The sequence below is a fragment of the Rhinolophus ferrumequinum genome (genome assembly GCF_004115265.2).
Source record: "Rhinolophus ferrumequinum isolate MPI-CBG mRhiFer1 chromosome 5 unlocalized genomic scaffold, mRhiFer1_v1.p scaffold_110_arrow_ctg1, whole genome shotgun sequence".
Taxonomy (NCBI): Eukaryota; Metazoa; Chordata; class Mammalia; order Chiroptera; family Rhinolophidae; genus Rhinolophus; species Rhinolophus ferrumequinum.
In genome coordinates, this window is record NW_022680355.1 from 7,408,568 (window position 1) to 7,420,155 (window position 11,588).

At 44.5% G+C, this 11,588-nt stretch overlaps 1 protein-coding gene across 1 annotated transcript in view; it reads right to left on the reverse strand.

Moving 5' to 3' along the window:
- The window catches only part of LOC117019114 (phosphatidylinositol 5-phosphate 4-kinase type-2 alpha-like), a 49,239-nt gene extending 38,419 nt beyond the window's left edge, over positions 1 to 10,820 (reverse strand). The window contains exon 1 of the mRNA XM_033100522.1: positions 10,731 to 10,820. Within this exon, the coding sequence (XP_032956413.1) occupies positions 10,731 to 10,820 (90 nt within the window). The remainder of the gene's footprint in view (positions 1 to 10,730) is intronic.
- Between the last annotated feature and the right edge of the window lie 768 nt (positions 10,821 to 11,588).

Sequence of the window (11,588 nt, forward strand, 5' to 3'; positions counted from 1 at the left end):
TAATTTCATAAGACATTTCTTAATCATCTACACTGTAACTTGTTCCCTCCTGTAAAATTTCTAAAGTTTTACTGACATTGACTCTTAATTTTAAATAAAGCTGAAGCAGCATGATACCAAAACTCCCAATGAATTCAGGTCAGTGAAAAAAATAACCAGTCAATTTAAGAGAAATAAGGTATTCACGTAGTTTCTCGACCACTTACTTTCTTCCGGAATGCTCTTCTGACATTGCTTAGCTAATCAGTTGATAATCACTGAGTTGATTCTAGCCTAGCAGAAATTTGAAGAAAAGGGTATTTAGACTCAAACATTATTTTCCTAACCATAAAAAATAGAAAGATCAAATAAAGGAAGAGACTTATAAATGTTTGCTCTGCTTAATATAAATTTTCCATTGGTCTGAGAGAGGACACTGTCCTTTCTTAGCACAGAGCAGAAATTAGGGTAGGATTTGGCAACAGATAAAGACCAAGGCAAGATGGTGGAGCTTGGGAAGAAATCTAATTCCTTATGGTTCAAATCTTCACAATTATGCCTCAGTGTCACATTCTACGAGAAATCAGGCCCCCTAGGGGATGGAAAGAGTTAATGATTTCAATACTGGGCTGTAGGCAATTGAGTAGAGAAATGGTATTTAATTGTCTTACTCAATCATTTATATAATACCATTTATGATATGCCAGGCACTGTTCTGAGCAAGTCAAAAATATCAGTTCACCTAATTAGTACAACACTGAATAAAGGAGGTATTATTATCCAAATTTATAGACAGAGAAGCAGGTGTAGAGAGGTTAAGTGACTTGCCCAAGGTCACACAGCTGGTTGGGGTAAAGCTGGGATCTCAATGCAGCAGCTAGCTCCACAGTCCATGCTCTGAACTACCTACCACATTGCATTGCTGGCAAGGTTGACTTATCAGAAAATTAATCCCAGGAAGAATTTATTCAAATAGGTAGCCATGTTCCACATCTCCAGAGGCTAACCTTATGCTAATTTTAACCGTCTGGAATATAACTGCAATTCTGGATATATTTCATTAAAATAAAAAACAATAAAAGAAAAGAGAAGAAAAAAGAAGTCAAGGGCTATCGAGCAACCAGAGCTGTCAGAAAGTCCATCCAATTTGCTTTGCAAGAGAGCCTCTCTCGGAGCCTGTCCCATCTACTGATAGGCACTTTGAACAAACCTAAGTACTTTTCCAGACTGGGCAGTTCAGAAATACAGCAAATTAGAAGGTAAAAGCAACAAAAAACAAGAAGAAATAGAAGAACCGACAGTAGCCACTGAAGTAGGAGACAGAACATTTACAAGACTAGACGTAAATCCTAAAAGTAGTCTAGGCCTTCTTGAAGTAGGAAGAAAAGGCCTAAGACCCATCTCAACTGCCCCTGGGCCTCACTGAATAGAATAGAGAACAACAAAGTTTAGAAGGACCTCTCCTGGCTTACAGATGACAAGGCCTGTGTCTGATCGCATGAAATAGCTACACCTGAGGGTGCACAAGGCCAAGTTCGCTGCCATGTAATATTTAGCAACACCTTGTTTGCACGTGGTCCATGAAAAGGGCAGCTTGAGGACATTCAAACACCTGCCTGGTGGGAGCCAGCCTGGCAGAGTGCTGGGTAGCTGTGTACATTGCATCCTCCCTCCGCACAGTGATGCTGGCTAAATGGGAATTACATGTTGGTGTGGGGTCAGCAGCCTATCCTGATGATTTTCTTTTGAGGTTTTATGAAATTCTTGTGTGTTGCACAGCTGGCTGCAAGGATGATGTTTATCATGTCACGTGTTCTCTCTGTGGGGAATGCCTAGAAATAACCCTTTCTGATCTTAGTGCCAAGTTAATTATATTTCTCCTTAACAACTGATTCATTTGTATCTTCATGCATAGTAGCTGTGTAACTACCGTGTTTCCCCAAAAATAAGACCTAGCCAGACAATCAGCTCTAATGCGTCTTTTGAAGCAAAAATTAATATAAGACCCATTATTATATTATATTATATTATATTATATTATATTATATTATATTATATTATATTACCCGGTCTTATAGTAAAATAATATAAGACCGGGTCTTATATTAATTTTTGCTCCAAAAGATGCATTAGAACTGATTGTTTGGCTAGGTCTTATTTTTGGGGAAACACGGTAGCTTATTCAGGTTTCACTTTCCACTTTGGCTGCTAGGAAACTAGATCAAATCAGTGGATCTCAATGAAGGAAGCTCACTGATCATCACAGCATGAGTTTTACGAGGTGTGATCAAACAATACAGTGAATGTTTAAATTAAAAAAATTATTACAGTAAAAGACACATTGCCATCAATATCCCTCAGAATACCCCCCTTGCTTCAAACACACTTATCCCATCATTCTTACCACTTTCTAAAGCAGTTCTGGAAGTCCTCTTTTGTGAATGTCTTTAGTTGCGCTGTCGTGGCTGCCTCGATGTCCTGAATTGATTCAAAACATTTTCCTTTCATGGTCATTTTGACTTTGGGGAAGAGCCAGAAGTCACACACTGCCAGATTCAGTGAATAAGGTGGATCAGCATACACCATAATGTTTTTATTTGACAGAATTTGCTGTACCAGAAGCGATATGTGACACGAAGCATTGTCATAATGGAAGATGAAGTAAAGACACTCATGAAAGAGGACTTCCAGAACTGCTTCAGAAAGTGGCAAGAACAATGGCATAAGTGTGTTTTATGCCATTGTGAAAGGGAGTATTTTGAGGGGGACTAATGGCAATGTGTCTGTTAGTGTAATAATTTTTTTTTATTTAAACATTCATTGTATCTTTTGATCACACCTCATAGTAAGTCTGCACAGTGATAGATGGTTATTAATTAGACTTTTCGTGGTGATACATGGCAAGGTATATAAATGCCAAATCACTACAGTGTACACCTGAAGCTAAAATAATATTGTATGTCAACTATACTTTAATAAAAAACAAAAAAAGAAAAGAAAAGAAAGAAAAAACGTACCCATTAGCAATCACTTCCATTCTTCCTCCAGCCGCCTAATGATAAACCACTAATCTGCTTTCTGTCTTACACATGTTTACCTATTCTGGCCATTTCATACAAATGCAATCATACAGGACACAGGTATTTGTGACTAGCCCAAACCTTCTTCTTGCAAGTCCCCTGAGCACACTCATCACCCTGAAGTGACCCACTGTGCCAACTGTAGATCCTGGACTGTCTCTGTGTGAGTGTGGTGACATTCTGGGGGCTCTATACTCAGTCCAGTGCAGTGGACATGTTATGGTCCCCGAAGCCGCTTCTTAGGATGCTCCCAGGCACGCTGGGGAGTTGGGGATCAAATAAACTGTTTGACAAAAAAAAGTTGAAGTTGTAGGGCAAAGCTATTAGATGAAGGGCAGGTAAAAACCTGACAATTTAGTCCATTTTTGTCTGTCTTGTCACTTGGTAAGTAAACTTATTTTTCAGCACTTCCATTTCCCATAGCCAAATCCATTACTGGTCTTACAATATACCCTCTCTCACATCTCAACAGCTGTGTTTGAACTCGGGGGCCATGTAGCCCTCAACAGGAAATAAAAGAAATAATGAGAGATGAAGCTCACTCTTCAATGGCCTTCTTACATTTATAATTGGAAATTTATTGTTCTTTCCCTAAAGAAAGGGATTAATGGTGCTATCCTTCCTTCCCACTCCTCTAAAAGTCTGCACTGAAGATGTTTATTTTTGCAGTGGGGGGTCCCGGATTAGTGAGGCCTCCAGAAGGGTGGAGGATATTTAAAGGTCAATTTAATTAGCTCATTCTTACCACCAATCTTACACACCTCCCATAAAAATGTCATGATTTAGTAACCATTATAGTCCCCGGGACATTTTTTAAATACCCAAACATTTTGAACATTTAATTCTCTTGAACTACTCATATAGTCTTATATACATTCTTTTTTCCCCCATTTTGATATGAGTTTGTGTTTCTGCTAAAGATCATGAATGAAAAGTTTTTATTTTTAGTCAATAGAAAGGCCACTTAAAAAGCAATGCTGCCATGCTCAAATGCGTAAAAGTCACCACCTTACAAAGGGAACCTGTCAATACTGTGTGTGAGAACCTATGTGACAGTCATCTACTCATAGTGACTTGGTAATAGATTCAGAGATTTCACAGCTGATGGGCCTTGGAGAGCATCGCGTCCTTCTCCCTCATTTCCCGATGAGAAAACAAAGACCTTCCAGGGCCAAGTGACTGTATCAAGTAACAGCGTCAGTCACTGAAGATCCAGGACTCAAACTAGCCTCCCAACTCCCGAGAAAATATTCTTCTTCCTAACTCAGGCTACCTGTTTCAGACTAGGAATCTGGAAGCCAAATGCTGCCCTCTGACAACTCAGGGTTATGATTTCATGCCTGAAATCACATGGCCCAGGAGCTGGGAGTGATTGCCCAGACAAGGCTGTTTTCTGGGTTTGCATTGGACCTGTCTGAGCGAGCACAGATGGTCCCCTGACCTCATCAGGGAGGTGAAAACCAACATGCGAACTCAAACATCATCATCAAGGATTTATTAAGTGCCCACTGTGTTCAAAGCCCTGTGTTAAGCTCTTGGGGGATTTCAAAGAAAGTCTGAGCTGTGATCCCAGGCGTTGAATGGCTTTCATTATGGAGGGGGCAAGACACAGAGCAATTTAACACTTATCAATAATGAAACAACTTCTCAGAAAAGAACACAAAAGTGAACGGTAATGAGCAGCAGCGAAAGCAGCAGACTTGCAGTAACTTCACAGAACGCCATGAGATCTCCTTTAAAAACTCTCAGTTGCTACTTGACTGAGATGACAATGCCAGAAAACTGGCCCAGGCTCATAATGAACGAATATGGCTTTTAACCCAGACAGGAGCTCCCTGTGGCAGCTCTTGGTTGAAAATCACAAATCACAACCCAAAATGGGTGCAGGGGCAGGAAAATGCATGTAAAACAGGAAGCCTGAGTCCCACGTGTGGGGAGGGGAGCAGTCTGTGGTGGGGACAGTCATTGGTTCAACTCATAAGGAGCAGAAAAAGCACAAGAAAAAGCGGATGATGCTGATGGGCTGAGTTTTCCGGAAGGTCTCTCAAGAGCCTGTCCAATCAGAGTGCAGCTCCTCTGGTTTTCAGCCCAGGCAGGGCTTCCAATCAATGTTTAGGAGGCTCAGTAGCTAACCTGTGAGGCCAACAAGTACGAGGAGAAACTTTCTAAGCGCAGGCTGAGCCAACCCAAGAGCCAACAAACTACTACTAAGGGATAAAAGAGCTTATCTGGTTCAATGAGCAAACTGAGGTGGTGACGTACAAGTAGGATTGTTGGCAGACAGGTACCTCCGTGCCAATCACTGTCAGATCTGGCCCTCTGTTCTGGACCCCAATCCTGAGCTCCCTCTGGGACGCCCAACTGCATGACAACCAGCGTTACACAGGCACCTCCAGGTCACCTATACATTCAATAACTAAAAAGTCAACTTCATCTTCCTCTCTTTCCTCTCCCATCCCCCAAATCCTGTGAACAGCACCCCTGTTGTCTCATTGTCTCCAACTCTAACAACTTTCGCTTCTGTCCTTTGCTCCTATGGGCTGTCAGCCACCACTCCTGTCATTTTACTCTTCTCCCTGTCTTGTGAAGATGCTCCCTGCTTGACCTTGTCAGTGTCAAGTGTCCTGGTTCATGCCTCTTCTTCACTCATTGGGATATTTCATAGCCTCCAAATTTCTTTATCTCCTTTTTATGCATTCTATACATAACTGTCTCAATTATTTTTAGAAAATCCGCATGTCATCACATCGCTCCCTTGTGCAAAACCCTCAGGGTTGCTCACGCTCTGAAGAATCTGCTTGGTATCTTCAGCCTGGTTTTCACATTCTCCACTTTCCCATTTTTATCTCTCACAATCTACGCGACAAGCGTCTTCCACGAGGGACCGTGTGCGAGGAGCCTGGAGGTGAATGCAATATCCTGGGCACAGCTAGGGTTTCTCAGGGCACCTCCAGTCCTTCTGGGCACAGCCAGACTTCCTGTGCTTCTTAAGGTACCACCAGTCTCCCTCGACACAGCTAGGGTTTATCAGGGCACTGCCACTCTCTCTGGGCACAGCCAGACTTCCTGGGCTCAGCCAGGGCCTCTTGGCACTGCCACTCTCTCTGGGCCTCTTAGGGTACCGTGCTGGAACAACAGCGGCTCACAGTCAAGGTGCTCACATATTCTCGATGGCGGCCGGCCAAGACACAAAAGCAAACATCCGCCAGTTCCATTACACGGTGGTATGTTCCCAAGCAAATAGCCAAACGGTCCATTAAATTAGGGATAGAAGATGATTTCCTATAGTCCATAGTCATTCACCAGGGCTGTCCTGGGGGTGAGGAACGACCTTGACCTCACCCTCAGCTCCACGGAGGGCTCAGCAAGTGTTTCCCCCGGGACTACAAGTCCTGCATCCGAGCTGCCTCAGCAAGAACTACCCAGCTCACAGGGCCACAAAGACCTTCGCTTTCTCCGTCTTATGCTGGTTGGGGAACCGTCCAGGTCTTTCCACCCCTCCATGGGGGTCCAGCTCTCCAGCAGCTGCTCTTCCTGTCTTTCTGAGACTGAGTGTTCATACACACCAACCGCTCCACTGCCCTTCGGAGAGCTTTGGCCGGCACCGTATCCTGCTCACAGGCCATTTGTTGTGCGGGGGACCCTGCTCGCTGTGCCATTTGTCATGCAGGGTGTCATGCGGGGTCTCAGCTCCCGCTCCCCACATAAGAATGCAGGATGTGGCTAGGCCAAAAAGGAACACCCTCGGACCCATAGATGGGGGAGTCACACCACTATTGTCTCGCTGGCAGCTAGGTTGGAGACACCGGAAGCAGGAGCCACACTATCCGCAACCCACCATCCTAACTGCAATCTGCGCTTGCCAGCCACCATCTTCTTGCTAGCCCCCATTTTTTGCTAGCGTAGCCACAGTAGTTATATTAGTGGCCAATGGCTCACTGGTTACAGCTGACAGCCAACTAGCCACAGCTGATGGCCATCCAATCACAGTTGATGGCCATTTACTACCTGAGCCAGCATCTTTCTATGTGAGGCCAAGAGCCTGGAAACTGCACTTCTGGCCCTGTCCCCACAATATCCTGGGTCCTTAGGCGGGGAGCGGGAGCTGAGACCCTGCATAACACCTTGCATGACACACAGCAAGGCAAAGCAGCGTGAGGCCTGGTCCCCTTTAGTGAACAATCCAGGGCCTCCAATAGATGATGAGACCCCAGGTCACTGATCCCACTTTTCAAATCAGATTGGGAATTTGGTATTACATGTGTCAACTGATACCTTGTCAGGCAGGGTGTCAGGCGGGGTCTCTAGTCCCGCCCCCCGCGCAAGAACCCAGGATATGGTGAGGCCAAAGAGGAACACCCATGGAGCCATAGATAGGGGAGTCCTACCACTATATTCTCGCTGGTGGCTGCGTTGGAGAAACAGGAAACAGGATCCACATGATGCACAATCCACCATCCGCGTCTCTGCCAAACCACCCAACCCCCTGGCATAACCATGGCAGTTATATTAGTGGCTAATGATTAACTGGTAACAGCTGATGGCATCACAACCACAGCGGATGGCCATCTGATTACAGCTGATGGCCATTTACTACCCAAGCCAGCGTCTTTCCACGTGAGGCCGAGAGCCTGGAAACTGCTCTCTGGGACTCTGGCCCCACATACTTATTGCTTGTTCTGGCCATGATGAATGAAACAACTGGGTAGTAGTGAGTGGAGGTGCCAAGCAGCTGAGATGAGGAGACTCCCGGTCCTAGCCTAGTCCCCCTGCAGCTGGAAAGGACCACAGCACTTCAGCCTTCACCCCCTGCCCCCCGCCCCCTCAAGGCACGAACCTAGAGCCAGCCTTGGCTCTTTTTATCCTCTTTTTATCCAAACCAAGAAGCCAACAAAATGTGTTGAGCCCCACATTTATGATCTTGTTCTCGGTGTAAAGTAAACTCAGGGGTCCTGCCTCTGTTGACGGTTGTTTAAGAGGTACAGACATTGGACGTAGGCCTGGGGAGGGAAACCAGTACCTCTCTGGTTTACTAAAGTTACTTTGAACACCCACCTTTTTCTTTTCTAAATAGAAATACAGTTGCCAAGGAGAAAGCAGCAATTTAAACGCCAAAAGTACCAGAGCACAGGAGTGGAGTTCCCGGGATTCACTGTATTCACACTGGCTCTCCTCTATGCTGCTCACGCTAAGAGCGTAACAGACCTGCCCATGAGGGCGTGTGAGTCGCCTTCCACTGGCCTATTTGCCTGCAAAGTTGGTTCTCAGCAATTTGTGCTTCCTTCAAGACCAACTTACATGGTTTTGGTTTTAGGGAGGGAAAGGGAAAGAACATGGGCTCATGCCTTAGTATTTCAGCAACTAAGTTGGTCATTTTAGGAAATTAAAATTGGTCATTTTAGGAAATTAAAAAAATGCTACAGTGCAGAACTTGGGATTCAATGGGCCCCTTTTTGGGACTCATTTAACTGGGCTGATTATAAGAAGAAATACAAGGTCTTCATTTTGGTAATGAATTGAGGAATCTAACAAGATCCTGTTGCTTAGGCTCTTTAAAGTCAGTTTCTGTGAAATGCCAGAGTAGCTTTATTTAAAAAAAAAAAAAAAAAATGAGGGGAACCAAGAAAGGAACATATTTCAGTTTAGCACGAGAGAGTCAGTGTGGGGACAGAGCCCCAAAAGGCAGTTTCCAGGCTCTCGGCCTCACGTGGAAAGATGCTGGCTCAGATAGTAAATGGCCATCAACTGTGATCAAATGGCCAGCAGCTGTGGCTAGTTGGCTGTCAGCTGTAACCAGTGAGCCATTGGCCACGAATATAACTGCTGTGGTTACGCTAGCAGAAAAAAAGGGGGAGCTAGCAAGAAGATGGTGGCTGAGTCTGCAAGCGGCACAGTGAGGGTTGAGAATTGTGTTGCTCCTGGTTTCTGTGTCTCCAACCCAGCCGCCAGCGAGAGTATAGTGGTATGACTCCCCTACCTATGGCTTCGTGGGTGTTCCTTTTTGGCCTCACCATATCCTGCGTTCTTATGTGGGGAGTGGGACCAGAGACCCCGCCTGATACCCCGCACGACACATGGCGAAGTCGGCAGGATCCCCTGCACTACAGTCAGCCACAGATCTTAGGACATCAAAATTACCAGCTGTTCACTCCTTTTAAAGTACTCCGTTTATTTTCATATGGCCTCTTTAAAGGTAGTAAAAGTTCTTAAATAATCAGGAATTATTCCTCTTTATTTTATACAAACCTTTTTTACTATTCCAAAAATGTATTCTTTAAAAGTGACTTATTCTTTTCAGCCTCAGTTGCAAGTCTGAGTTCTTTCTCTCTGACACATGAAGGTCAAACCTGAGCGTTGTTGGCTCCACCGCACTTTTTAAAAGCAAATGGAGCGCCCACATCCTCCTTGTGACACTTCCCCTCAGCCCTCCCTGGGCGCACTCTGCTCAGAACCTGGACCTCCCTGGACACCTGAGCCCCAACAATCGAGGAGGGAATGTCACCTGCAGCCTGGCCAGCATTGCTTTTTCAAAACATGGCAGCTGGGAGGCTTCTCAGTCCTAGATGGCATGGGAGAAATTCTTGGAAGGTTTCAACATTGAGGCAGGGCAGGGTGGTGAGGCCCAAGTCTTTAGGAAAGTGTATTAACTAAGCTCAATTTGCCTCGGAGAGCCTAATCGTTCAGGGAAAATACAGGGTAAGCTGTGCTAATACTTAACTTATGAGGTCACCCAGGGAGGCAATATGGCACCTAATGCAGGATCAATTAAGATTTCCCATTTAGGGCAAATGAGATCAAGGGTTTGCTAGATCTGAAGGGATTTATTGTAAGTCAGAACTCAATAAAATGAATAGACTGTCATAAAAAAACCAAAAATAGCCCTTGCATCTCTTAACACAGATTTCTGCTTACAAAGAAAATCCTTGGCTTTTCTGAATCTGGCTGGCCAAATGAAAATCGGGTAACCGATGTCAGGTTCTTTCTTGGGAGCATGACTGTGAATCAGCAGATATGACAGCACCATGATGTCAATTTTAAAAGTTAAAACTGAGAACCAGGAACATATGGGGAGAAAAGCAGCAGTGTACCTTTTTCCATGGTGGTGCTCTACAGAGCCATTCTCGGGAGAGGTGGGCTGCTGGTGGCGACAGCGGTGCTGCAGCCACTGTACCACGCAGCATTGGAGTGAATGTGTGTGGCCTCTGACAAAGATACTGCGAGTGAGAATCTCGATTGGCCAATTTGAAAAGCAGCCAATCAGCAAAAACAAAAGCATTTCTCTGATTCCTAAGTGGCTGCTATAAATACAGGAAATGCGCATTCAACACACACATAGACATTTGCACAGGCTGGTGGCACATTCACGGCATCAATCAAAAAGAGGCAGAACACCCTCACCTGGAAGTGAGAGTGTTATATAAAAGTCTCACATGTCTGCTCTTTTCCGAAAGAATAACTTCTTGTCCTACCGACTAATGAAATCATATTGTAGACAGGTCCCAAAATGAAAGAACCTGTTATTTCAGAAAGAACATTGAAAGTTAATCTATAAAATCAAAACTATTATCATGTACGTACTGGTAATGACAAAACTGTATTAATAAATCGTATTTCACAGAGCAAAAGGCACAATGAAGCCCATTTGAAGCAAACGTTACAAAAGCATCTCACCTGGAAGTCCTGATCATCGATTCCAAACCTCTCCCACAGGTTTCGGAAAACCATCGGGCAGTACTCCTTAAACTTGAAATGGCTCGGCATGTTTTCTCTGAAACAGCAGAGTGTGGAATAAAGCTCACATGTACAAAGGGATCACCACACTTGAATCTCCCACCATCCAGTTCTATCAGTAGCCAAAGAAGTGCTTGGAGTTCCCTACGCACAGAGGGCACAGAGGGGCTTGTGACAACCAACTGCTGCTGACCCTGAACAACACATGGGTGCTGACCCCCACACATGCAGTTGAATATCCACATATAACCTTTGACTCCCCACAAAACTTAACTACTAATAGCCTACGCTTGCCCAGAAGCCTTACTGATAACATAGTCAATTAACACATATTGTGTATGTTATATGTATTATATACTATATTCTCACAATTAAGTAAGCTAGAAAAAAGAAAATGTTATTAAAATCATAAGGAAGAGAAAACACATTATGGTACTGTACGTATTTATTTTAAAACTCCACCTATAAATGGGCCCACATAATTCGAATCCCTATTGTGCAACATCAGCTGTACAACCCACGGTAAGGTCCAGGGGACAGAAGGGATAAACTGATCACATTTGTGTCCTCTCACCACCTAGCAGCAATCGGCGTAGTATATGACCTTTTTTATCCTGCCCACCTTCTACAGCTGCTTTTCCAAAGAAAAGGAGGTGCAAAGGGAAGGCACCTTGCTGAGCAAAACGGTGAAGGAAAAGCAAAACTGTGGTGAGTTAGGAAAAGGCAGCACAGCGAGCCGCAAACAGCGCCCGCACAGGCGTCTCCATTACTTGCTGATACAAGTTTACAGAACAAGAC